This window comes from Harpia harpyja, chromosome 1 (assembly GCF_026419915.1).
Source record: "Harpia harpyja isolate bHarHar1 chromosome 1, bHarHar1 primary haplotype, whole genome shotgun sequence".
Taxonomy (NCBI): Eukaryota; Metazoa; Chordata; class Aves; order Accipitriformes; family Accipitridae; genus Harpia; species Harpia harpyja.
The window spans coordinates 73,917,119-73,945,104 of record NC_068940.1 but is presented as its reverse complement, the minus strand read 5'-3'; the positions used below and the strand labels follow the sequence as shown (position 1 = coordinate 73,945,104).

The 27,986-nt window shown below is 38.7% G+C and overlaps 1 protein-coding gene across 2 annotated transcripts; it reads left to right on the top strand.

Annotated features, from left to right (window-relative positions):
* Nucleotides 1-27,986, top strand: SP4 (Sp4 transcription factor). Of its 2 annotated transcripts, none has more exons than XM_052800330.1 (6): nucleotides 1-478; nucleotides 1,147-1,247; nucleotides 1,734-3,291; nucleotides 22,663-22,891; nucleotides 23,127-23,326; nucleotides 24,413-27,986. In XM_052800330.1, the coding sequence occupies exons 1-6, from the start codon at nucleotides 472-474 to the stop codon at nucleotides 24,658-24,660; spliced, it is 2,343 nt and encodes a 780-aa protein (XP_052656290.1). In that variant the 5' UTR covers nucleotides 1-471; the 3' UTR covers nucleotides 24,661-27,986. The 2 variants fall into 2 exon arrangements, with proteins under 2 accessions (XP_052656290.1, XP_052656299.1); XM_052800339.1 differs by lacking the exon at nucleotides 1-478 and adding an exon at nucleotides 925-1,044.

Sequence of the window (27,986 nt, the reverse complement as noted above, 5' to 3'; positions counted from 1 at the left end):
ACGAGGGCCCTGGGCCTGCCCCGCTGCCTGCCGGGGCCGGGCTCGTGGGGCGCCGCGTCCCGCCCCCGCCCCGCCTCCGCCTCCTCTGCCGCCGGCGTGGGGAGCCGGGCTGAGGCGGAGAGGGGCGGCCGAGGGGCTGGCGGCGGGGCTCGGTTTCCTGCTCAGTGGGCGTCAGTTGGGCCCCGGCGGGCCCCGCCCCCGCCGCCGCTCGGCCTCCCTCCCCCTCGCCGCCCGGCCGGCCCGCAGCTGTCACTCAAGGCGGCGGGCTGAGTCCGGCGGCGGCGGCGGGCGGAGAGAGAGGCAGCTACGCCACAGCCCAGCGGCGGCCATTCGTGGAAAAATAGGCCGTCCCGCTCCTCCCAGCTCCGGCTGCGACCGGCCTTCTCCCCGCTACCCCCACCCCACCCTCCGCCTCCTCCTCCTCCTTCTCCTCCCCCCTAGAGCGGCGCCTCAGCGGGGCATTAATGCGGGATGAGCGGTATGTAACCCCCTCCCTCTCTCCCTCCCGTGCACACCCCTCCCTCCCTCCCTCCGCTCCTCCCTCCACCCTTCGTCCCCCCTCTATCCCGCCCTCCCGGGTTCCCCCTTTTCTTCCCCGCTTCTCCCCCTTCTTACCGCGCTCTCCTCTTGCCGCCCCTCCACCCATCCGAGCTGCTTCCTCTCATGCCCCCTTTCTTCTCCTCCTCCTCCTCGACTTGCCTCCTCCGTACCTCCCTCCTCCATTCCCCCTTTCTTCGCTAACCCTCCCTCCTGTGCACATCCCTCCCTCCTTCATTCCTCTTTTCCTCCCTCTTTCCCTCCCATGCACAACCCTCCTCCTGCCCCCTAAAGCATCGACGGCCACTCAGTGGCCGTCGATGCTTTAGGGGGCAGGAGGAGGAGGAGGGTTTGTGGGTGGTTTTTTCCTGCTGTCTCTGGGAGAGGAAACCAAACCTCCCCTTTCTGGGTGTTAACTCTCCAGCCCCCATGGGTTGGGTTTCAAACCACGTTTCTTAGGACTCGTTCTTTTGTAATAATGATTTGCACTGTTGTTTTTATGAAGAGGTAAAGGCGACAACCTGGGAACCAAAAAGGATATGCTCGTAGGTTTTGTTATTGTATAAATGAAGGTGAATAATTAACCTGTTACACTTGATATTTTTGCAGATCAAAAGAAGGAGGAAACTATGCCCACAGAGGGAGAAAAATCTCCCGAGGCAGAGAATAACAACAATAATAATAAAAAAGGGAAAACTGGAGGCTCACAGGTAAAGCACACACACCCGAACAGGGAAGTGCCCAAACTATTAGCATTTAAAATGAAATGTTCAGCTAACAGCATTTCCTGCTCAGGGCATCTTTCTTTGGGTTGGATGAAACATAGTTGGTTGGGTGCAGTAGTTTTACTGCCTGGACATGTTTTTTTTTGATTGCGTTTTGCAGTGATCAGCTGCTTTCCATGTAATAGGAGCATTTTTAAAATTTTTCTTTATTTTAGCAAAAAAAAAAAAAAAAGACGACTGGATTGGGGATGCAGTTGAGGTCCTGGCTGTCACATTCATTGACAATCGAGGGCTTTATGCTTAAAGATTATTTACAGAAATACATACTTCCTTATTCAGAGCTGTATCATCTGTGTCTATGCAGAAGCACTTTTTTTTTTTCCTGCTTCCTGTGTAAACCTTAATGCTTACTTCTGATGGTTCATACTCGTGCTCTTCTGAATCTGTTCTGTTTTCTTTCTTTACGGATAGGATTCTCAGCCTTCACCTCTCGCTTTACTAGCAGCCACTTGCAGCAAAATAGGAACTCCTGGTGAGAATCAAGGAACTGGACAGCAGCAGATTATTATAGATCCAAATCAAGGTTTGGTGCAGCTTCAGAATCAGCCACAGCAGTTAGAATTGGTAACAACTCAGCTTGCTGGAAACGCTTGGCAGCTTGTTGCCGCTGCTCCTTCAGCTTCAAAAGAAAATAATGTTACTCAACAAGGATCTTCTGTTGCCTCGAGTGCAGCAAGTCCCTCCAGCAGTAACAATGGAAGTACCTCTCCTTCAAAAACCAAATCGGGCAATTCTTCTGCAACAACCCCTGGACAATTCCAAGTCATTCAAGTACAAAATCCAAGCGGTAGTGTCCAATACCAAGTGATCCCACAGATTCAGACAACGGAAGGTCAACAACTTCAAATCAATCCATCTAATGCTACTGGTCTACAAGACATACAGGGTCAAATTCAGCTTATTCCTGCAGGGAATAATCAAGCTATCCTCACAACTGCAAACAGGACAGCTTCGGGGAATGTTATTGCTCAAAACCTAGCAAATCAGACAGTTCCAGTCCAAATTAGGCCTGGTGTTTCCATACCACTGCAACTGCAAACTATTCCTGGTACTCAGGCGCAAGTTGTAACAACGTTACCTATAAACATTGGTGGGGTAACCTTAGCATTGCCTGTGATAAACAACGTGGCAGCTGGAGGAGGTTCTGGTCAAGTTGGCCAGTCTACTGAGAGTGGAGTTTCCAATGGAAATCAGCTAGCATCTACACCTGTCACTTCTGCCTCTGTTAGTACAATGCCAGAGTCTCCTTCCTCATCTTCCACCTCTACGACCACTGCCTCAACATCTCTAACTAGCAGTGACACGCTAGTAAGCTCTGCAGAAACAGGCCAATACACAAGCACAGCAGGCAGCAGTTCAGAGCAGGCAACTGAAGAACCTCAAACAACTGCTGCAGACTCCGAAGCCCAGAGCTCCAGTCAGCTTCAGTCCAATGGACTACAGAACGTCCAGGATCAGTCGGGTTCCCTTCAGCAGGTTCAAATCGTAGGTCAGCCTATTCTGCAGCAGATACAGATCCAGCAGCCTCAACAGCAGATTATTCAGGCCATTCCTCCACAGTCCTTTCAGCTCCAGTCAGGGCAGACTATACAGACCATCCAGCAGCAGCCTTTGCAGAATGTTCAGCTGCAGGCAGTGAGTCCAACTCAGGTGCTCATCAGGGCTCCAACTTTAACACCATCAGGGCAGATCAGCTGGCAAACTGTACAGGTTCAGAATCTGCAAAGCCTTTCAAATCTTCAAGTTCAAAATGCTGGGTTACCCCAACAACTAACCATTACCCCTGTGTCTTCAAGTGGTGGCACAACCATTGCCCAGATTGCACCAGTGGCTGTTGCTGGGACGCCCATCACTCTGAACGCTGCCCAGCTTGCTTCAGTACCTAATCTTCAAACAGTAAGTGTTGCCAACCTGGGTGCTGCAGGTGTTCAAGTTCAAGGAGTTCCTGTTACCATTACCAGTGTTGCAGGTGAGTGGTCTGACAAAGTTTTGAGTTTATTTGGGGGTGGGGGGTGGGGTGTTGTTTTTTTGTTTTGTTTTGGGTTTTACTATTGCAAGAATACCAGCCAGTTTTAAACTAATACTTTTTTCAGGATTTTCTGTAATAAATGTTAACTGTAAGAAAATACCTTATACTTATCACTAAAATTCAGATTTTAAAATAGCTGACACTTCTAAACATTGAGCTAATATTATCAGTTGCATCAATTGAAATGGAACTGTTTGTATTTGACAAACTATCCTTAAATGATCCTGTTCTCCATCTTATTAAAGACTTGTAGGCTTCGGGAGTGAACGTGAGACTTTACTGTTAGAGCTTTGATATGTTTAGACAACAACAACAAAAAGCTTTTTCCAACCAGGCAGTATTCCTAATCTCTGCATGGGGGATGTAGGATGAGAAAAGTGACAGTATGTGAGCTGGGATATCTTGTGTCATGGCATGCATTTGTATGGAGCTATGTGTTGTATTCTGCACTAGCTCCTAAAGTTGTTCCCTTAAAAGTTTGAGCTCTGCGAAGAGGTTGGGTGGAATAAGGTATGCTTGTGCACAGCATAGTTCCTGTGACTTGTCTTTTTAAAAAAATAAACTGGTAACTTTACCTCAGTACTTGCTGATGAAGTTTTGATATGTATTATGAAATGCCTGTTTGGTTATGCTGGTCTAATAGTTGGGAAAGGAGCAATTAAGAGGCTCCAGGCTGGATAACGGAGCTTAGTTCTAAAGTAAATTCTGTGCAAGGTCTCTGCAGTGTCCCATAAGGGCAAGTCTGTATGTAAAACTTGCAAATTTTTAACATTTCAGGTAAAACTTGATTTAGGGGTTTTCTCTGCCAGTTTGATAAAACTGCTTACATGAGCTTGGTTTTATTTCATACAAGTAAAAGTCTTGCGTTGTAGTAGTTACAATAAACTCTTGTCCTAAAAGCAACCCGACTATAGGCACAGATTTTTTTTTTAGTATAGAACTGTAAGAAAAAACTCATTTTTTACTACTGTCCAGTCTGCATAAACAAATGTTAGTATCATATTGACTCTTAATCTGGTTTTTTGTAATTGTATGCAAAGATGAGACATGTTTAACTGGACAAAGGATTGTTCCCTTTAATTGAAACATTTTTGAGGCTAGTAAACATAGTTTGGTAATAAGAAATTTGCCATTGGGAGAATTTCATCTGCTATGGTACTCTTTGGCACTTCATGGCATGTTGAAATACTAAGAGCTGGGTTGGATGCACTAAACCCAACTTACTTAAGGGGTGTTACAGAAATGTTAATCTGGGTAATCAGAATTAAAATCTTGACCTTGTGTTTAGCTGTAATGGTTCAAAAAGAAGTTTCAGTTATCTGGAGCTGATGAGCTGCTACAATATCTTGCAGTCCAATTTGTCTTGGAAAAACTTTTTCTTCATGGGAAGGTGCTGGTTGACTGCCATTGTTAGAGAGAAGTCCCTGCCTCTCTCTAGGGGACTCTTCCTAGGAAGCCTGCTTTGGGAACAACGTAGACTTGGGAGTGCATGAAGAACCTTTCTGTATGCAGTTTTTTTCCTGCTTACTAATGGTGTACAACTGTTTAGTACACACTAATAGGTATTAGAACAAAAGATTCTGAATATCATCTTGGTCAGTTATCTTGACTGCACCTCTGATTGCATTTGATGTCTTCTGGAAAATAAAGGGGTTGAGATTTGTAACTGAGAATGAAAGAAGGGGAATGAGTCACAGGCTTGGCTTCTCCAGGACCGTACTTTAGTCATACAGGGTTCACATGTTAACTAAACTTAAGCTTTGTGACCATTGAATTCCCCTCCACCTTTTTTTTTTAATTTTTTTTCTTCTTCCAGATAGGCCTTATGGCTGTTTCCATAGCACTTTTAATTTTATGCTAGCAGCAGTGAATCCTCTGACCTTTTCTCCATCCCTTTGTATATAAGGTACTATTTCTGTTCCCCAAGGCTTGAGGTTATGGAGCAAGAACAAACTTTCAGAATGTGAAAGATTAGTTATAATTTCTTTCTCTTATTTATCTCCACTTCTCTCCTGTGAAACTTCCTGATGCTACACTCTGGGTATGGGAGACATGGTGGCATGGAAAGGAGAGTGAAGAGCATGATGTGCAGTCCTTAATGCTGTATTAAGTATTCAAGGAAAGAATGGTTATGAAATAGAAAATTACAAACATGCTAAAGTCTAAACTCTGCTTATCACTTATAAGGAATAAGCTGTCTTGATCAGGGCTATTAACTTCCTCAGATTTGCTGTTTTATATTTGAAATGTTTTTTGCTATTATTGTTACAGGAAACCTTTTAAAAAAAAATAAACTGCTCAGTTACCTCAACATCTGCAGACTGGTATTTCCATTCTTTTTCTGCAGTACCTGAGCTTGTCGGTGTGAACTCTTTTGTACATTAATTGAACTGTCCAGAAGTGGATCATTCACTACAAATGAGCAGTAGTAGGTGTTAGAAATGAACCATATGGGAGATGTTCAGAAAGTGTCAGGGAAAGACTGAGTGAAGGACTCATCCCATGCATTCATTCAGGTGTTCTAACTTTGTTAGGGAAAAAAAAGTTACTTTGTCCTTCAAGCAAACCCAACTGATCAAGCTAGCAGAGTTTCAGGGGGGAAAAAAAATAATCACAATAAGTATTTTTCTGAAATAACTGTTCTTTTATTTGTGTTGTATTTCTGTTCCGTGAACATTGGTTTTCCTAGTTGTTTCTACAATGGGGTAATTTAGGTACCTTTCTCTTAGTTTTTTCAGTAGTAAATGAAATCGTAAAGCAATAGAACTCTAACTGCAAATAACAAAAATTCTTAGCTTAAAATTACTATGGAAATGTTAAGCTATAGAACTATTTTGGGAAAGTCTCTTTTTTTTTTTTTTCTTGTTGTTGTTGTGTCAAGTGCATTTTAAATTCCAAAAGAGACAAATTTCACATTGGGAAGAAAAATATTAAAATCTTCAAGTAAATATTATATTTTGGCTTGCTTTTTATAACCTTTGTTACTCGAAGTCTCTGGTCCCAAGGTGTGTAGGCACTACTGTAAACCAAGCAAGATGAGTAAATGTGTTTGGGTTTTCTTGTTGTATTTTTTAGTTAAAAGTTCAAATGTTGCTCTTGGTAAGTATCCCACTTTGGGTTGTATGTTTTGTGTGGTCAAAAAGCAGGGCAAAGTAGAGAAGTTCTCACACCTTTTCACTTTCTGGCCTGAGGGAAAACTCATTCGATATCAATGATATACAGGAAAATTACTTTTTTACTGTGAGAGTGACTGAGCACTGACACAGGTTGCCCAGAGAGCTTGTGGACTCTGCATCTTTGAAGATAGCTGTCTGGACATGGTCCTGGACAACCTGCTGTAGGTGGCCCTGCTTGAGCAGGGTGGTTGGACCAGATGACCTTTAGAGGTCCCTTCCAGTCTACACCACTCTATGATTCTGTGAAATTTTGCTTGGAAGATGTACAAACTGTCAGACAAAGGAGTAATTAAATGTACCGAAGAAATCTGGATGGGAAGATAGAAACTAAGTATCTGAGCCTTAAAAACAGAGCTTTAAGCAGTTAATTAAGAACTAATCAAACAACGGACAACATAAAAGCAGCCGTGTTTACTTGAACATGCAGGGATCTACAAACACCTGCCTTGCTGTGAGATCAGTACCTGTCATGGCCTTTAAGCAAGCTAGTTCTGTACAAAGTAAACGGCATTTCTTCTGTGCTGTGTGAATTGTTGTGTTATACATGATCCCTGTGGAACGGGATAGCCTTTAATGTTAATAGGTGATGACTTCCTGAATTTAGGCCCAATGAGCTTGGGGACAAGCAGGTCCTGCACAGTTCCCTTGCCTTTTTTTCAAGGCTTCTGCTGTGATAGCTGTAGATGCAAGTTCAAAGGATTCCTGTCCTGTCCCCTCTCCCCGCCCCCCATCCCCTTCTTAAAATAAGGTATCCTTTGCCTTTTTAAAGCTTATTTTCAGGCCCTTGTATTTGGCCGGATGTGTTAATTGACAACATAAGTGACTATGTGGAAGGAACTTGTTTTAGTACTAGATAGTTCTAAGAAAAATATATAGTTCATAAGACCATTTCCTTTTGGTGGGCTAAGTTTCTTTGTCTATCAACACATTGGGCTTGGAGTATATTTGTTTTAGGAATAGCATGGAATGTGCACATTTATGGATGCTGAAGAACATGGGGTGAGAGAAAACAGACCAGTTAAACTGTAATGAAATGCTGCATATTAATGGTTTCCCTGTAAAAGTTTTGTGTTCTGCCTGTGGGATTTCTTTCACTGGAGCCTTCAGAAGAGGTCACAAGCTTTTTCTGAATTTGTTCATTGTTTTTGCTGACAGTGGGAATCTAGTAGTGGTGGTGGTGGAGATGATGTCTTTTCAGAATAATTCCCTGTTTCTTATGGAAAAAAAAAAGTAATAAATCAGACTTGTATCTACCTTAAGTATACATCTTGAAGTAATTTTTTTACATGATGATGAAGGTGTTTGTCCCGTACAAAAGCGTATGAGACACTTTTGGTTTAAAAATAGTGAAAAATATTATTTGTATTTTATGTATACTTAATCCAAGCTTTGTTAGTTGCTTTAGGCAAAAGTCACCAGATTCCATCATCTTGCAACTCAAGTTCAAGCCATTTTATTTAAGATGAGTGGTGACATGGCCTGAATTACGGGGAATTTGGAGTTCATCCACCAAAATAACCTGGAGGAATGACTTCTGTTCAGTGGAACAGTCTGTTGCCTGGCAATACTGGAACTGGAGAGTTTTAAGTCTTGCAGGGATGTGCTGTGGACTCTAAAACAGTTATTAATGACAATGAAGTCCAATACCAAATGTTCTTACTGGTGCGCTTTAAAAATGTAATGAACCTTGCCCTTCTGTTTCATAGTCTGTAGTAATGTGAGTTACTAAGGCATATTTCTCTCTGACCAGCTACTTCCGTTGCACTACTATTAGTAGTTATGCAATTTGTCAGTACCTCCAGGTCTCCTCCTGCTTTCTCTTGCCTTTTCTCATTTGTCTGCATCCAACTTCAGCCTGTCTTCAAGGCTTTCTCTTCCCTTCTTTATTAACTCTCCTTGTGTGACAGTCACTAGTTTTATGACTTGCTGTTCAAAGACTGAAGACATTGTTTAGATATTACTATCACTCTGGCTCAAACTTTGCAGAGGAGTTTGAAACATTCTACCAAATTCTTTAAACAGGAATAAAATGATACATAAGATTAAATGCATGAAACTCAGGAGTAGTGACTGGAAAAAGGAAAACTTTACACCCATTTTTAAAAAGGAGGACCCTGGGAACTACCAACCAGTCAGCCTCACCTCTCTGCCTGGTAAGGTCATGGAACAGATCTTCCTGGAAGCTATGTCAAGGCATGTGGGTGACAGGTGATTAGAGACAGCCTGCGTAGACATGATTTGCCCTTTGTGAAGCTGACTAATCTGGTGGCCTTCTACAATGGAGTGACTGTGTTGGTAGGTAAGGGAAGAGCAGGTGATATCATCTACTGTGACTTACGTAAGGCCTTTGACATGGTCCCACACAATAGCCTTGGAGACATACGGGTTTTATGGATGGACTATTTGATGAATAAGGAATTGGCTGGATGGCCACATTCAAATAGTTGCTGTCAATGGCTCAATCTCCAAATGGAGATCAGTAATCAGTGGTGTCCTTAATGGGTCTGTACTGGGACCAGTACTGTTCAATATCTTTATTAATGACATAGTGGGATTGAGCGCACCCTCAGCAAGTTTTCAGATGACACCAAGCTGAGTGGTGCAGTTGATATACTTGAGGGAAGGGATGCCATCCAGAGGGACTTTGACAAGCTTGAGAAGTGGGCCAATGTGAACCTCATGTAGTTCAGCAAGGCCAAGTGCAAGGTCCTGCACCTGGGTCGGGGCAATTCCCAATATCAGTACAGACTGGGTGATGAATGGATTGAGAGCAGCCCTGTGGAGAAAGACTTGGAAATATTGGCAGATGAAAAATTGGATATGAGCCCGTAATGTGTGCTTGCAGCCCAGAAAGCCAATTGTATCCTGGGCTGCATAAAAAGCTGCATAAAGAGAAGTGAGGCCAGCAGGTCAAGGGATGTGATTCTCTCCCTCTTCTCCACTTTTGTGAGACCCCATCTGTAGTACTGTGTCCAGTTCTGGGGTCCCCAGTGGAAGACAGACATGAACATGTTAGAGTGTGTCCAGGAGGCCCATGAAAATGATCAGAGGGTGTTACGGATGCACGATTAACCAAATCCAACAGGTGTTAAAACTCAGATTTATTTTTCAGCAAAAGTTAGTTAGAAGTCCAGTAACATTTTATAAAACCACAGGCTCAATGATGTAAAGAGAATTAATACTACACAGCCGACTTAAGAATCCCCAAGATTTAAAGTGATGGCTCAAAACGCACGTATCACTCACCTAAAAGCTGAGGGCTCGCTCCCTCGAGGAGTTACCTCAGGCGGTGCTCCGGCCCGAGGGGGAGTCCCTGACTGCAGACCCGCTGCTCCGAGGAGGACTGCCAACGTGTCCTCCGGCAGGACCCCATTTATACCCCTGTCGAATCTGACCTGTGGTCATTTAATTCTATTGTCCAGGAGGGTCACCTCGGTGTACCTGACACATCTCAATTGGCCAGTTCAAATTTCAACCTGCAGCCTCCAGGGTTTCCTTCCCCTTCTCCCTTCCTGGAGAAGTTTTGTTTCCTGCTGGCAGGATGGGGGGGTGGGATGTACTGCTACAGAGGGCTGGAACATGTCTCCTATGAAGAAAGGCTTACAGAGTTGGGGTTCTTCAGACTGGTGAAGAGAAGGCCTTGGGGACACCTTATTACAGCCCTTCCTTCCAAAGGGAACTTATAAGAAAGACCGAGAGAGACTTTTTACCAAGGTCTGCCTGTAGTCACAGGACAAGGGACAGTGGTTTTAAACTGAAAAAGAGTAGGTTTAGATTGAACGTAGGGAAGAAGTTCTTTACTATGAAGGTGATGAGATGCTAGAAGAGGTTGCCCAGAGGAGTTGTGGATGCCCCATCCCTGGAAGTATTCGAGGCCAGGTTGGATGGGGCTTTGAGCAATCTAGTCTAGTGGAAGGTGTCCCTGCCCGTGGCAGAGGTGTTGGAACTAGGTAATCTTTAAAGGTCCCTTCTGACCCAAACCATTCTATGAATGTAACAGTCAAAGGTGTTTATGACCCTGTCTGATGCTGACTGCAGGTGATGCATACAAGAATAATCTGCTCAGGTACTCTTTCCACCATTTAGTGATCTGCAGCTCAGTTCTTCCAGACCCAGAAATGGGATTTTTTTTTTTTTTAAATAATCCTTGACAGATTTCTTTTCTTCTGTGAATTTGTCTTTTTTGAGTCCGTGTAAATTTTTTACATTTTCAGTACTTGTCTGCATTAAATTTTGTCTTAATTGTTGTATAAGGCACATTGTTTGATTTAATACAGAAGTTTGAGAACATTAAATAAAAATCTGATTCACCTTTATACCACTCAAGGTCTTCTATTATCTCTATCACATGTTAGTTATTGAGGGAGGGGAAGGTGTTTAGTCTCAAGTCCTAGAATATTATGCTTATGTTGTTGAATGAAAGAAAATGCATTTTCATGACAACATGTAACCTGTGGGTCACCTTGCTCATCTTAATGTAATAGTAAGTATGTGTAGAAACAGAACTCAGTGAGTTGTGTTAGCTAAGCAAGGAGGGATGCCTGTAGGTAGTAACAAGGTGAAAAGGGTTTAAAATAGCCACAGTATATACAAGCAAACTGGCAAATATAAATACCAAGGGTGGAAGTCAAAGGAGCCGAAGGATGGTGGTTGCATGATCTTTTTTTTTTAATAACATCCAGTGTTCCCCTGGATGTTCATTGGCAAGCAAGCTGCAGCAAACACCTTGAAAGAAATAAGCTGTAAGCTATGGAATCTGCAGTAAAAAGATAAGTACAAAGAACTGAGCTGTTTTCCACAAAAACAGAAGAAATGCAGGAGTTTTTCTTAGTTTTTTACTTCATAGTGTGTTACTTGGCATTCTGAGGGTGTAGTTGGGAGGAGTATAGAAATTGAGCATACTTTTTCCAAAGTCATGAAAGGTCACTTACAACTGTTCTCAGATTGCCTTGAGCTGAGAATTGTTGCAGAACCACAGTGTTCTAAATATTATAGCACTGGCATCCTTTTTCAAATGCTTCAGAGTAATTATAGGAGAAGCATTTAGTCCTCTAATGACAAAATTGCTTTGGTTATGGAATTTTCTTAAACTGAAATTCAAAATAGTGGCAGAACTATGCTGGTGAAAACAAATGTTTGCTTTGCTGATGGTAGCTTAAAAGTAAAGTATCAATATACTGTTCCTGAACTTGATGCATAAGGAATGTGCGATCTACCTGTTCAGCTAAATTGCCTATGGAGAATAACCTGGTAAAAATGCCTCAGTAAACCAAGTCTTTTCTGCCTGACCTGTGAGTAGCAAGGCATGACTTCATCATTACTGCTAGATAAAGTGGGAAGGGGAAGCATTTCGAGTACCAGCTTTGCTGATAATTGCCAGGTGAAATAGGTTTCTAATGAGCTGTTTCTGTGCTATTAACTTCAAGAATTAAACGTAGGTTCTTAAGTCATCAAAGAATAATGTTAGTAAAACTGTATTTCCTTATTGGAGTATGTGGTCTTACAAAAATGTTTCATCAATACAGGTGCACTCTCTGAGAACATCAGGTTTTGCTATCCCCTCTCTCATTCCCTATTGTCAGAAATCAGAGCATATAGAGCAGAAAATGAATTGACTGAACTTTCTTGTTCAGAAAATACCAAGCAAGCAAACTGAGTGATACTGCACATCTTAATCAGCCTGTTAGTATTTTTTTTAAATTTGTTTTTTAAGGGTGATTAGATCCACACTAAACCAACCTTCTTGTTCTTCCATTACCACTGGGGGCGGAGGGGCGGAAAGAAGAATATTCAAAATCTGATTTCAATAGCTTCCTCAGTGTAGCTTAAATTATGGAGTGCTTGGCTTCATATGATTTTGGCACTGGTAGATAAGATAAATCAATTATGTTTTAATATATTTTTAAATGTTTTAATATATTAAATGTTTTAATATATTAAAAATGTTTAATGGCACTGGTGATTATTTAAAAGTGTGACTATATATGGAATGGGATTTCATGTTTTAAGGGGAATGTTAATTTCAAGTATAAACAATGTTAGCATTGAAAAACAAGTATGTTTTTCAATGGTCCATAATTTTAATTGATACTTCAGTTAATAAAAGTTGTTTTATTTATATGGTGTAGCCTAGTAGCTTTAGAAGTAGTCAGGACTGCATAATGAAATGTAATTTTTATAATGAGTATTTTGCTCTTGTCTTGACACTTTCACCAAAACAATAGCTCTGGACATCTGCAGTCTCGTGAGAAATGTAGCATGGCACATGCTTAGGTTAGTTTGGGATATAGTTATATGGATTTCTGTATGCATCCATTCTTAAGAATGGAGTTTCCAGTGATGTTTAATACTACTGACAGTGGATAACAGTCATATACCTTGATCAGCTAGTCATTGGTAAACCATGTTATCCCAACACGTATACTTAGTCTTAAGAGATTGGCAGACTAGTATCATTTTGTTGTAAAGAGAAAATGATCAGTTAATATTCTCCTGCCAAAAAAAAACTTGGGATACATGTTAGGTACAAGTCTGACATTCCTTAATTATAGAGTAGTTTCAAGTGATGATTTTTCCCTTGAGCAAAATACTGAAGTTTAAGGAATATGGACCTTGGTTGTCTTGTTTCTTTGGTCATCAGGAAGTAACTGATGAAAACATCAAGCTCTTCAGTTTGTTCTGAACCAAAAAGGAAGATTAAGCTAAGTTTTAAAGGGATAACAATGTTACAGAAGAAGATGGCAGAACTTCTAAGTGTTTGATCTTAGAGATTTACATAGCCCTTCTTTTGTGATTCTGTAATATGTAGCTTTGTTGGTCCTTGCCTGATGAAGCCTGTCACAAAGTTACAGTTTTTACATCTATAATAAACAAATTAGTCTTTGTATTGGTTAGCCTATCTACCCATAGGCTGTTATAAAACCAAGGCTTGTGTCTCATGTTTAGTCTTACTATAAAAGGTCTTTAAAGTTTTATGAATCTTGTTTTTCCTGATAATAACTTTTAATCACCTTGCCAGTGTTTTTTTTATTCTGAATAAATTATCAACTGCTATACAACTTAACCTAGTTTTAGTCAGCTATCTACCTTTCTCTTGAAAGGGTTTTCCATTTTCCATGTGTGTACCTGTTAACTAATCCCTGCTGTGCATAGAGGCATATTTACTTTTATGTTGATCACTATAAAGGTAACATTTCACATAGCCAAAATGTTTATTTACTTCAAGGACATTCATGAACCTTCTAGTCAAGTGTAAAACGTGTAAGCTAGCTAAACTGTAGTCAAACCCCACAAAACCCAAGCAAAAAAACCCCAGCCCTACCCCCCAAAATCCAAATAGAGTACTGGAAACTTAGCTTGCATTTTTTTGTGTCAGCCTCCTTCTGTCCTTTCAAGATTAAGCTATTACTATTTCCATGGTAATACACAGAAATTGAACTGAGATGCTAAAAAACACACTTCCTGAGACCAGTATTTTAGTTTCCATATAGCAGAAGTGTGCAAGATAGGCATTTGATTTTTGTTGTTGTTGTTACAGTTTGTCAGGTATTGAGCTCCTCTAGTCAGACTGTGGAGACTAATAGTCAACAAGTTTCTTTCTAGTCCTATCCCTATTTCAGAGTTAAGGGGAAGAGTTGGAAGAAAGAGCTGGGCTGTGTTCTGTTGTGGTTATAAGCTGTAGAATAACCTGAGAGTTGGGGCAGAGTGATGGGGTAGAGGGAGGTGTTCCATAAAAGCAAACTTAACCTCCATTTCTTAGATCTGCTCCCATGCAGTGTATCTGACATTCTGCAGCACAGCTGGTACTTGGGTTTTCAGTTAGCTATTTGCTCTAAGGTTCAGTACGCAGGGAACTACTTGTGTTCATCTGCAAAGAAGTGTTCGTAAACACTCATCCTAAATACTCTTTTCTTTTTGACTGTTTTTTCAATGACAATGAAAATCAGGGGTTTTTTGGAAGGGTCTCTTGCCTTAAGAGCAGTATAATAAGTTATTTTTCTGATTCCAACTCCTCCTTTAGAATACCTAATAAACTAACCATATTTTCTTTCTGTTTGAAGCCACAGTATCCAGAACAACCAGAGGCATTGCCTTGCTCTGACTGAAACCTCTGCTTGGTTGTGCAAGACTAAATTTTGTGAAACTGTAGCTCTGTGTTGATTTTTATGTTGTTTCTGTATAGGTCTTTCTGTGTTGTATTTGTGGCAGCTCTTTCCTATGTTTAATAATGTAATAAAAGGAAGACTGGCTTTCAGTTTAATGAAAGATACTACCAGCTGGGAAAACTTCTTTCCTGTCTCAAAGTACTGAAGTGACTTCAGGTTGTGGTAAAGCACTTGGGTAAAGCCTTACGTTTTTTGAAAAGTCATTAAACTTCATGAAACTTCTTGGGCATTGTTTTGTCTTTGTGTTGCCAATAAGATTCTTGCACAAAAGGAAGAAGACTTCAGTGTTTTTGAGGTGTTTAAACCCTCAAACTTACTTTTTACTGCCTTAAATCTCATGCTTTTAAGTGGTATTTTTCACAGAAGTTAGGCTTAGTTATGATGCTGTTCAGTAATTTTTGAACACACTAAGACATTTGATATAGGAAGCTTTTGGAGGAAAGGGTAATAAGTTCTCACAAATCTTGTCAGTCAGCAACAGGCAAAAGATCAAAAGATAGAAACTTGCTGCAGTGCCCCTGTAGGAGGTAGAAAAGACAGATATCTAGTTGATGCTGCAGTTTGCACTGGAAACTTTCTGCTTGTAGTAGCACCTGGACATAATGCTGTGCTCTGATGACCCAAATTTCTTGTAGTAGGTGGGTGGATCCAATTCCTCTCTCTACTCCAAACTGATCTTGTCTACAGAACGTGTGGGTCCCTTGCATCAGCTCTTGTACAGTTTCTGTTCTGGGGAATTCTTCTTTTGTCACGTGTTGTTTCTTCTTAAGTCTTTATAAACCACTGCTTCAGGGTAGAAGAGAGGGCAGAATTGGCTGCGTACCACTTAAGTAGCACTGAATTGCATTGTCTTCTGTGTAAATACTGAAGCTCAGTGTTGTCTTCACATATATTTAATTTTAAGGTGTGATTTGTATTTCATTCTTCAGCATGAAACCTCCTTCCTATTAGTTTTTGTTTGGAATAAAATTATCTCTGACTATAAACTATTGCCACAGACTTTTTTTATATTTTAAAGTCTTGGCTATATCTTAAAGTATTATCTTATATAAATATATTATTATAAACAAATATATTGTATTATAAATAAATAGAAAAATAAATATATGTAAACATATATAAATACTCGCTTACTATAAATTATCTGTATGTCATTGTGGAAAAAGAATATTAGAGTAAAGGATGGTTGCAAACTGACTGTACTTGGTGTATGCAGGGGAAGGGGAAAGATAAGAAACCTCTTTTCCCCCATTGCTTTGCATCAGTAAGTTGTTGAATGGGTGAGTTGCTGCATCAGCTCTGATGCTTGTAGAGCTTTGGAACTCTGCACGCTGTCATTAACTTTACTTAGCTGTCCTGTGGTAATATACATTGAATTATGAACATCAGTTGCAACCTTCTCTTTCACTTTTAGAATATCCAGTTGAACAAATTTTCTTTTTTGCAATATTAGCCACTCTGGCTCTAGGTACATTTTTGCAAAGTGTTCCTCAGATTTTGCAGTAAGGTGCACACTACTGAGATAACTCTCTGTCATTAATGCTGTCATCTTTTTGACTGTTGAATGCTGGTTGCACAACAGCAACAGGAAATCTATACAAATTGTTCTGGGGAACTAAGCACCAGAAACTAGAAGTGTTGTTTTTGTAGTCTTAAATTTCTCTTCTTTCCAAGATCCATTTTTCTAAAGTTTGACTCCCATGATTTCTGTGATTCATTAAAGTGAAGTCCTTTTCTTCCCTTTCTGCCCTATTTGCCTCAAAGACTAGGTTTTCATGCTTGCTGCTTCATGTGAACAAGGATAGGAATGCAGGTGCAATGTGTAGTGAAAGGAAACTTGTTTTGACTTATGATGGATGGCTAAGCCTAATAACCATGATATTCAGTGGTCAGTCGCTCTGTAGGAAAGTACTTCCTAGGTACCATGCATTAGCTTTCTTTAATCATCCAAGTGGTGTTATGGGAGTTGTTATTTTGCAAATTAGCTTTGAAGCCTAAAATTGATTGAGGTATATGTGTGTGTATATATGCGTATTATTTGGCTTCATAGTAATTACTTAAAATTGTTTAGTTTTCTTGCGTGAATGTGTTACAGACTCATATGTATGGGAAAGTATATATGAGTTGTAACTCCTAAGATGCAGTTTTACTACAAAATTGGAAAGCTGATTAAGTGATGCTGAAGAACAAAGGATGTGCAATCCTTTATCTTGATAATCCTGTATCTTGTGATAATAAGTAATGCATTTACTTAACTGCTTAAATGGGAAAGATTAGTGACTAAAATCATGCAGGTTCTTCTATTTGAGAAGCTTTAAAAATTTCTATAATGTTATTCTTGATTACATTCAGTCATAATCATATATGTAATATTGCAATGAGTGAGAGTCTTATTGCACTTCATTTGCAAAATAAATAACATATCAGGTTGCCTTGTTGCTTGCATGTTGTCCTGTGGTCAAATAAATCGTTACTATCCAAAAGAAAGAGAGAACTTAGACCTGAAAGAAAATGAAATGCAATGGAGTAGTTGGTATCAGTGTTATTTTGTACGCTAACATTTTGTTGTAACTTAATGTTGTAACCTGACAGCATGTACAATAAAGTTCAGTCATACACAAGTTCAGTGATGATTTTTATTAATCAAGAATATTTCACAATTACAGGAATTCACTATTAAAGAAATTGTGGGAACTTGAGAAAAACTTTTTATCTTCTAAAAGCAAGTGTAAATGTCCAGTGACTGCTTTGACAACTCATATAGAATAACATAGGTGAACTGAAGTGTGACTTTGTTCCCTCGTGTAATGATTTGTTTAGACCTCTTTCTGAAATCTGTGTTGAAACATGAGAGTTCTTGTTACTGAAAGGTTTGATTATGAATGGTGAAGTATAGCGATATCAGGTCTTGCGGTTTGGAGTATGTGAGGAAGAAGCAATGTCAAGCGATCTCATGATTGTAGCAGAATTTCTGGAAGGCTTTAAACGGTATTTTAATGCCCCTAGTAAGAAGTCATATGGTTTATTTTTACTGGATCTTTCTTCCCCATCTAGAAAGTGTCAGGAGGTCATTATGTTCCTGTATGGATAACATTATCTCAGCCACCTGTTTTCAGAATAAGCAGGGTTTGTTTAAAATAAAAAGCTAATTTATATCTAGATCCTCTCTATTGAAAAAGCCTCATTTTTTTATAAACTTTTAGAAGTTGCCCTGATTTAATTTTGTAGGCTGCAGACAAACTCATACCAGCAATTAAGTTTTCTCAGTATCTTTTCCTCAGTAAACTTGATTTAAAAAATAATGAAATTCCTCTATCTTCCCTTAATAAGTATAATTGATGTAAAAGTTAAAGCCCTTAGTAATCTGTAGTGGATTCTAGGATATAGTTTAAAAAAATCAAAATCCCATGCAACTCAAGACTATAGCAGATTCACTTTGAGATTTAGACCAGGCCATGTTCTGTCAGTTGTTTTGTAAAAATTTTCTGATTTTTCTTCAAGAGAAAAGATTTTTTCAGCTGGTCTAAAATACATTCATTTTACTCTCAAAGAACAAGAATAAAGAATTTTACGTTTAACAACTTTAAAATGAGAATAGATGCATTTCTTTCTATCCTGTGTACTACTAGTGTGCTAGCTTGTTCGGATGCTCTTTCAGGAGTTCAAAACAAAAATTAAGTCCAGGAATTACATTATTGAACTTTCCAGTGTTTTCTGATAACTATGTAAATCTCTGGCAAAGACTATTTATCAGATATGTATGCTTCTTTCAATTACCCTATTACCTGAAAAAGTAGAGATTTGCTTATTGAATTTTGTGGCCTGGATCTTTAAATAAGGCTATCTGTGTGATATTTTGAGAATTTCAGAACCTTCTGTTTTGAATTTAGTAAGTGGAATCCACGGGGAGTTTAAATAACATCTCTGTGAGATTAATTTAAAGAAAAAAGTCAACATTCACATTAGAAAATGTAATAACTTTGTTAATGCCATCTAAAGAGCAGTCATGTAATTACTGTTTAACTGAAACCATATGGATAATGTAATTGTCTGCCTGAACAACCTCACTTTGGGCATTTTCTCTTTTGTATTTTTATTGTCACCTTTACAGTTATTGTGAAGAATTTCTACTCAGATGTATCACTATATTATTTTTAATACATAGATTAAGGTTGTAGCTCATCAGTGTGTATCCTATACTCCAAGATACCTGTGGTCCTCACATGAGAGGGGGAATGTTTGGAGCAGATAAAGTATGTGTCAGCAGTAGTACTTGATATTCTGAAGAAGTGTCAGAAGACCCTTGTGTAGTTGGTCATCTCATAACTTAGAGACTGAAAGTTGATTTGTGTCACACCAGCACAATATATCGGATTTTTAGAAATGCTGAACAGGCTTCCTCATAACTCTTGCTGGATCTGACCAATCCACATTTATGTGCTGGACATTCATCACTGTAGCACTACACATGGAATTAAAAAGGGAGTTGTCCTTCTCAGGGTTCAAGTGCCTCAATTCACATCTTACTTGGAAAGCCTTGGTCTGGCAGCCTGGGGGGGGGGAAGTTGCATTGAAACTTGAATATCAATTCAAGAAAATCAGAGAGAAAGGGAAAATTGGCAGAAAATTACGCTGTTCAGCTGCATTCTGACCACAGACTGGTTAGGTCCCAGGACTTATAGGTCTTTGACATGGATGGAGTCATCCCTCTAACAGACTTCAACAACAAAGGATAATTCTTATTAATGTACTTGAAAACGCGAGTGATAGTGAAAATAGCATAAGAGGCTGCAGTAGGTGTGGCCATAATATCTGTTACCTCTAACTTTTGTAGTGCCCGTTCGTAGACTCATCATTTATAGTGCTGCTCTGTGAATTAAAGGAGTTTGCATCTTGGGTATGTTTAACAGAGAGAGCATGGTTTGTGCTCTGCGAGCTGAGCAAGTTCTTCCTGTTAATTTATTTACCTTTGGCTAACCAAAATCTGCAGCTGGTTTTCAACACAAGCAGTCACGTTATCATGTTAAGATGAGCATTACATATAACAAAAATGATCAGCCTTTTTTGACACTGCCTATTCATAGCACTTGGTGAGCACTTCAGCAGCTTAACAGCCTGACAAGGAATTGCCCCTGGACTAGTGCTTTCTTTGGAAGCTCGTGTCCTCTTCTGCCACTGTTAGAACCAAGTACTAGATACTACTATTTGCATTTATACCACAATGTTCTCCTTACCCTATCATATTCTCCCTCAAGGATTCTCATGAGTGCTTTTCTTTCCCATTAGAATATGGGAAGTAAATTTATTTCCAGTACATTGCTATTCTGAAAAGAAACACTTTGTTCTGTCCTAGACATATGAAGACTCTGCACTCAAGATTAAACCTGTAATTCTTTTTCCATGGTTCCTCTGCTGCAAATACCAGACTTTTCTTAGATTTTGTTGTTTGTTTACTATCTATCTGTCCAACAGCAAGTGGGATTCAAATGTTATCTCTTCTGGGTTTATCCTTGTTCTTTTCAGAGAACCAAAAGTACTCAGCATCTGTTAATATTTGTGGCCTGCTTAAGAAAACAAGAAATTCACGTTCATTCATATCTAGGCAGGTCAGGTGCAAGTTCTGGATGGAAACCAAGAGAGATAAGTGGGAAAATTTGGTCAGTGGTTCTGGTGAAAATAACCTGGTACTGACCTAGGCACAAGACAGATTTATTCTATTTCCTGTAGCCAACAGTGGTCTCTGAGAGGACAGTCAAATAATTGTGGAGGTTCTCTGTATATCATGTTCTTTAGTCCTAACCTATCTGCATGTACGTGGTGGTGTGTGTTAGATTTCAGCTATGGCTGTTATCATGGTGTTATACAAGATAGCCTGTCAAAGCATATATTGCTCCTCAGCAATTGTGTGAATGAAGTAGTCATTATCCTGTGCTGTGTTGTGTATGAACTCACTTGGTACCTAGGCAGTTTAGACTTCAGAGACTTTTCTTCACAGTCTTATCCCCATTGATGGTGTCTGTTATGGATGCTTGAGAAATAAGTTGGAGTACCCGCTTGAATCTCTCTGAATCATGTTATCTCCAAGAGATTTGCAAGTTTTAAATTAATGCTTCAATACAGAGAACTTTCAAGTCTTAAAATATTATAGTCTATTCTAAGGAATTCTGGTTGGTCATTACACTCTCTCAGTAAGTAGGTAGTATTTCCTCTTATTTCCCATTTGTATGAAGGCACAGAATTTTTGAAAATGGCAGCATCTAATGATATTTTGTCCCATTCCTGTTACTGGCAGGACTGGCATTCAGTGTCGTCACATTGCGGCTGGAAGTGATATCTCTGTGTCAAGTTTAGTTTGTCACATTATTTTCTTAGACCGTATAGTACTAACTTTTTAAGCAAACATAATATTACTCTGCCACTCAAGTAACTATGCTTCTTACCTATATTGGGATTGTCTTTATTTTGCTTTAATATCAAGACAGTAATCCTGATTTCCTTTGATTAAGCAAGCCAGTGAGATTAATGGACTTATGCAATGAAACTGAATTCTTAATTCAAGTCAATCTTAGAATTCCATTTGATTCAGTCAAGCTGCTTTTCCAGTCTTCCTGAAAACATACTCCCTTCTGCAAAACAAAATCATGGAATCGTAGAATATCTCAAGTTGGAAGGGACCCATAAGGATCATTGAGTCCAACTCCCTGCTCCTCGCAGGACTACTTAAAAATAAACCATATGACTAAGAGCATCGTCCAGATGCTCCTTGAACTCTGACAGGCTTAGTGCCATGACCACTTCCCTGGGGAGGCTGTTCCAGTGACCGACCACCCTCTCGGGGAAGAACCTTTTCCTAATGTCTAATTTGAACTTCCCCTGACGCAGCTTCATACCATTTCCATGTGTCCTATCGCTGGTCCTCAGATCTGCACCTCCCCTTCCACTGCCCTCCTTGAGGAAGCTGTAGGCTGCGGTGAGGTCACCTCTCAGCCTTCTCTTCTCCAAGCTGAACAAACAAAGTGACCTCAGCCACTCCTCGTACGTCTTGCCCTCAAGACCTTTCACCATCTTGGTCACCTTCCTCTGGACACACTCTAACAGTTTGATGTCCTTCTTATATTGAGGCACCCAAAACTGCACACAGTACTTTAGGTGGGGCTGGACTAGTGCAGTGTAGAGTGGAACAATCGCCTTCCTTGACCAGCTAACTATGCTGTGCTTGATGCACCCCAGGACACGGTTGGTCTTTTTGGCTGCCAGGGCACACTGTTGACTCATATTCAACTTGCCATCAAGCCAGACCCCCAGGTCTTTTTCCGTGGGGCTGCTCTCCAGCCTCTTGTCCCCCAATATTTATGTATAACCAGGATTACACCATCCCAGGTGGAGAGAATCCTGCAAAAAAAAAAAAAACCAAACCCAACAAAGCTCTGGTATGCTAGCTTTTTCAAGCCTAGTCCTACAACATTTCTTTTTCTTTGTGTAAGTTCCTTTGTGGCTCAATGTTGATTCAGGAGAGATTGTATGAGAAGTGACAATGTGCCATAAAGCAACTTTTAAAATTAGGTAATTATAGTTTTCTGAATGTAGGTATATTTTCAAAGGTTATTAGGAAGACATTAATTGGCAATAGATTTAAGAGTATTTCTGTGTAAGATTTTGTTTAATGGTTTCTCATTTATCTCAGCTTTTGCGAAAAAGAAAACATGTTAAACTAGTTCACATTTCTTAGTATCAGTCAGTAATTTGCAGTCTTGTACTGTTCTAATAACAAATTACATTAAACGGGGCTATCTAAGCTAGCAGGTAAGTACTGTGGTAGTGCTTCTGGAAAATAGCTGGATTTAATATTTGATTTGTGGCTTCCCTTAACTTTAGGTGGATTTTTGTTCTATAAAACATATGAAGTTTATTTGTGCATTTCACTTATTGAAATGACTAATAAAAGGTACAAACACTTTCTTATTTTACAGGTCAACAGCAAGGACAGGATGGAGTAAAAGTACAGCAAGCCACAATAGCTCCTGTTACTGTAGCAGTAGGTGGCATTGCTAATGCAGCAATTGGTGCTGTTAGTCCTGATCAGATAACACAAGTGCAGCTGCAACAAGCTCAACAAGCTTCTGACCAGGAAGTGCAACCTGGCAAGAGATTGAGAAGAGTTGCCTGCTCATGTCCTAATTGCAGAGAAGGAGAAGGAAGGTAAATGTAAATTTTATCAGTATGTATTTAGGCATCTTATTACAGATTGCCTCATTTGGGCATGAGATTTTCTTATATTGCCTACATTTTTAATATTTTCTATTAGAAAGTATGTTTATATGTTTCTTTTTAGACAGGGGATTATAGTTGTCTCTATTAGCATGAAATATTTTTCCTAATACCTAATAATATTTTAGAATATAATTGCTTACCTGTTTAAATTTGATCTTTTTAGAGGCAGCAATGAGCCAGGAAAAAAGAAACAACATATCTGCCATATTGAAGGATGTGGAAAAGTTTATGGCAAGACATCTCATCTTCGAGCACATCTGCGCTGGCATACCGGTGAAAGACCATTTGTATGCAACTGGATTTTTTGTGGCAAGCGATTTACAAGGAGTGATGAGTTACAAAGACATAGAAGAACCCACACAGGTTGGTCATCCCTCTCTGTATGCATAGTACAGCAAGTCTGAATCATAGTGGCCATGGTTAGACAGTGATATCGAAGTTCTCACTTATTAGGATCTCTGAAAACTACTTTGCAATGTAAATAAAGTAACTTTAAAACCGAGGAAGTGGTAGATTTCAGTTTTCATCAATTCAAGCTGATTGTGAAATCAAATAAGTAAAATGAGATCTGTTCAAACTGTTCTTCTGTACCTATGCTAGAAAAAGATGACCGTTTCATCACAGATAGCTGATGTACGTTAGCTAGTGCCTGATCTAAATTTGACAAATTTAGATCAGGGATGTACGATTGGCCATGGACCAGGGTCGTCATTTCCTCACTTGAACTAGCTCAATTCTTAAGAAAATTTTTAACCTAGTCCATACGTCAGACTTAGTCTTCTTGGGGAGGTCTTGAAGTTTCAAGTGAGAACTGATAAAGCAAGTTCTCTTAACAGTTCAGATTGGAAGATGGACCTTTTAGAAACCGAAAATTTTATCAGCCTTCATATTTCTAGCCCCAGGAAGGTGTGTCCCCCCACCTCCCCCCGCAACTTATAGCACCAGAAGACAGCACTCAAAGTCTAAGCACTAATTACGTTTGAACAGTGACAGGACTTTTTAGTATGTTGAATTTATCTCTCTTGACGTAGATTTCATACATCGTCATGGAGCTTTGGGATTCATGTTTCCAAATTCCCTTCTCATCACTGTAATCTAAATAACAAAAGTATTCTTAAAAACTGCTATCAAGTCATTCTTTCAGGGCTTTTCTCTCTCCTGCTCTGTCAATTTTATGGAAGTTTATGAAAATTCTCTGGTGACCTGAAATTCAAACTTCTCACCAGATAATCACAGAATAGCAAATATTTGTTGAGAGCATTATAGTAGTGAAGAGTAGATTGCCAAAAGCCTGTGACTGAACAGAACACACCTGGAAATCAGATAGGTAGAGAAGAAAACATTGTGTCCTTTTAAAGACACTTCAAATGTTGAATAGAAGAGGGTCAGATTCAAATGATCAGTTCTGTCCTTCAGTAACATTTTGGTTTTGTTCTTCTTTTAAAAAAGGTGAAAAGAGATTTGAGTGCCCAGAATGTTCTAAAAGGTTTATGCGAAGTGACCATCTCTCGAAACATGTCAAAACTCATCAGAACAAGAAGGGGGGTGGAACAGCCCTTGCTATTGTTACCTCAGGAGAACTGGACTCTTCAGTTACTGAGGTTCTTGGTTCTCCAAGAATTGTCACTGTTGCTGCCATTTCTCAAGATTCAAACCCAGCAACCCCTAATGTTTCAACAAACATGGAAGAATTCTGAAAGGATCATTTATATGGACGCCTAGTGCTGCACTTAAGTTTACATACCTTTCAGGATATGGAAGTGGGCTGGTAAAGTGGATTACAGAGCAGGAAATCATGTTTTCAGTCATGACTTCTGTAAGTGTTCCAGGTTGGAGGGTCAGCATGGGAAGTGTACACCGGTGCAACAAGACAAAAATTTCAAAAATACAAACAGCGCAAATTGATGTACTGGATAAACAGATGGGGGAATATTATTTCCATACTGTACTTTTTTAGTTATATGTCTGTATATCATGTAATGATTTTAAATGAACTTTCCCCCCCTATTTTAGCATTGTATGTTAATGTGTTTATAAAATCAGATAATATCAATGTAAAACAGGGTGGACCTTGACTAGGATTAATGTCATTTGATGAAGGTACTTTGTTTTTAAAATAAATTTGTAATATTTTCATTAGAACATCCTTTTCCCATAAGGCGCAGCAAAACTGAATACGGATTGAACGACAGTGGAAATATTTTAGGTTTTTGCTTAGTCCATAGAACACGTCAGTTGATTTTGGCCGTCTTTTCTCAAGTTTTGGAATTACTCAAGAAGCAGCTGGATGATGCATGCTGCGAAGTGTTTCTGAGGTGGACCTCAGATTTATTTTGACCACTACATTATAGTAGTGTGTATAAATGACAATCAGTGAGTTCTAATTCCTCTCTTTGTTTGGAGAGCTAAGGTTATGTAGAGTTAGTATATACAGTAGGAAAGATAAAATCATAGGAAGATATTAACGTTAGATTTTACAGAAGTAATGGTATCTTTATGTAGGATGAAAAATGAATATGGCAACTTTTGTGTCAATTTTTGGTATTTCATTTCATTACTTTTTAAAACATCCATGGTCCATTTCTAACTCGTAAGTAACATGAATCATAAAACCTCAAATTTAAGTATTTAAATGTTTTAATTTTGTTAGAATTCATGGAAATTAATCAGACAATTGAGTGTTGTAGCTCATTCTCCAGTATCTTCTCTCTGTAAATACTGGTTTATTATATTGTGGTTAATGTGCTGAGTTCTTTATGCTTTGACTTAATAGCCAAAGAAAAGAATTAATTATCACATTTTAACCAAAAAAAGGTATTGAAAGTAAACATTGTCTCTTTTTTCCCAAAAATATTACTGTCTTTATTTTCTCATCAAGGATAATATGTGGGCTGGTAATAAATATGTTACCTATCAAATCTTACATTGAGCCTCCAACCACAAAACAAACTGGAGAAAGAGGAATATAGTTATCTTTTTACTACACAACTTTTGATTTCAAAGGTTTGGTTACATTTTCAGATGTGCCAGTTTAATAGAAATATAGAAGAAATGAAAAACAACAGCAACAAAAACAAACTGCATTTTCTATGTGAAAACTCCAGTATGTACAAGGAGGAAAGATGGCCAAATATTTCATACTCAGGATTTTTAATTACTTCCCATAGGAATAAATGTAACCTTTTACACATACAGTTGTTTGGTGATAATTCTCATGACCAGTTTTTTAAAAAATTTATACACCAAAATATTTTTGATGTAACTAAAGGAAGTACAGTGCAAGAAGGATAAGATTTTTTTTCCCTGCAAATTACAAAAGGAAGAATGTGTTTGGTAGCTGTTGGTTTGAGAGACATAACAGATACCTTGTGCATTCCCTCACAAAACATATACTTCTCATCTGAATACTTTATCAATCTTGTGGTGTTTTCTGTATTTTTGAAGCAAGAGAAATACCAATCATTGTTTACACTGTGTACACTTTAGGCCAGCCCTTTGTAGCAAAATACTAAGCTGAAGGTATTTTATACTTTCAGTTTACATAAAAAGCTTTGAGATTAAAGAAAAACAATTTTACACTGTGGTTATAAATTTCAAGTTTCTTAAAGCTTTTGTAGACTTGTAACAGTCTTTAAATTTTAGTTGGGTTTTGTACATTATTTTGTATATTTTATTTAAAGTACTCTTAACTGATGTATCTGGATTTAAAACATCAGAATCAATTAGATGTTACATTTAATACAGATGAACATTAGGTAGTATTAACTGTTAATTTTATTATATAGGAAATGAAACGTCAAATATATATTTTATCATTATGCTTCACAATCAGTGCTATAAATTTCTTTATGCAAAGAAGAACTTTCCTAATGTTAATACCATGTTTCCTAGAAACTTCCTAGAAGTTAACAATTTTTGTAAACTGAAGTTATGAGCATTCTGCACAACCATTTCATATATAATTTTTTTCATGCATACTTACGTATGCAGATAGGAAACTGAAGTCATTTTTAATCTGCAATGAATCCCTATTATAGATGTATCAAAATCTAAATCTGGTTGGCTTCATAGCATCTCAAGTACATTAACTTGTGTTAGCAGGTGCACATTTTACCGCTGGAATTAGAAACATTTTGACAGTCTGTTCTGCATACCATTCTGAATCCACTTTTCTGTCTTAAAAGGATCGTAAATTTCAATGTCCTTTATTTGACTCAGTGGGATATAGCTGTTGTAAGTAATAGGGCACAGATGTGCAGTAGTATCTTGTTTAATGGCATTTCACTGTTCATTCCCTTTGCCACCGTTAAAAATTTTGCTTTATTGTAATTATCAGTGCAAAGTGTATTTACCATGGTAGAACTCCAGTGTTAGAATAGTTTTTTTCTTACAATATACTTTCTTTGGTTAGGTTCGTGTATGTGTTTCCGATTACATTAGAAATTGGTGTTAAGTCATTATTTATCACATTCTTTCACGAGAGCAGTAATAAAAGTGTGTAATCTAGGAGAAAAAAGTTAATTTGTCAAAGTTAAGTAAGCATGATGTTTAGGTCCTATTTTTCAATTTTATAACTGTTTTATTGCAACAATATTTGTATTTAAGTCTTCATTTTAATGCCTTGTGGTGTTTCTTTATGCATGTCACTGAATTGTCATCCCGCAAGAATTGATGTGCAGCATAGGGTATTAAATCTACATAATGATTTTGAAACAGAAAAATAGTTGATGGTAAAAATGTAAATGTTTTGCAAAAATTCCTTATAAAAAAGTTTTGTAGTAATATTTCACTTGTAAATTTTTCTAAAAAAAAAAAGGAAAAGGAAAAAAATGAGAGTAACATTTCCCCACATCTAGAATTTAGAAATTAATTCTGCCAGCAAAGCCTGTAAGGCATTAATTTGACACTTTTACAATGCTGATTTGTATAATTTTTTGGTGGGTTTGGAACTAAAATCATGTACAAGTTGTTGCCTGCAATAACATTTTGCAAGTAACCTATTAAAATTCCCTTGAGTTTAAAA

Excerpts from the sequence above, each read along its gene's own strand:
- SP4 (XM_052800330.1), top strand. Across the intron at positions 3,292-22,662 it reads TACCATTACCAGTGTTGCAG|GTCAACAGCAAGGACAGGAT; the intron begins GTGAGTGGTCTG and ends CTTATTTTACAG. Across the intron at positions 22,892-23,126 it reads TGCAGAGAAGGAGAAGGAAG|AGGCAGCAATGAGCCAGGAA; the intron begins GTAAATGTAAAT and ends TGATCTTTTTAG.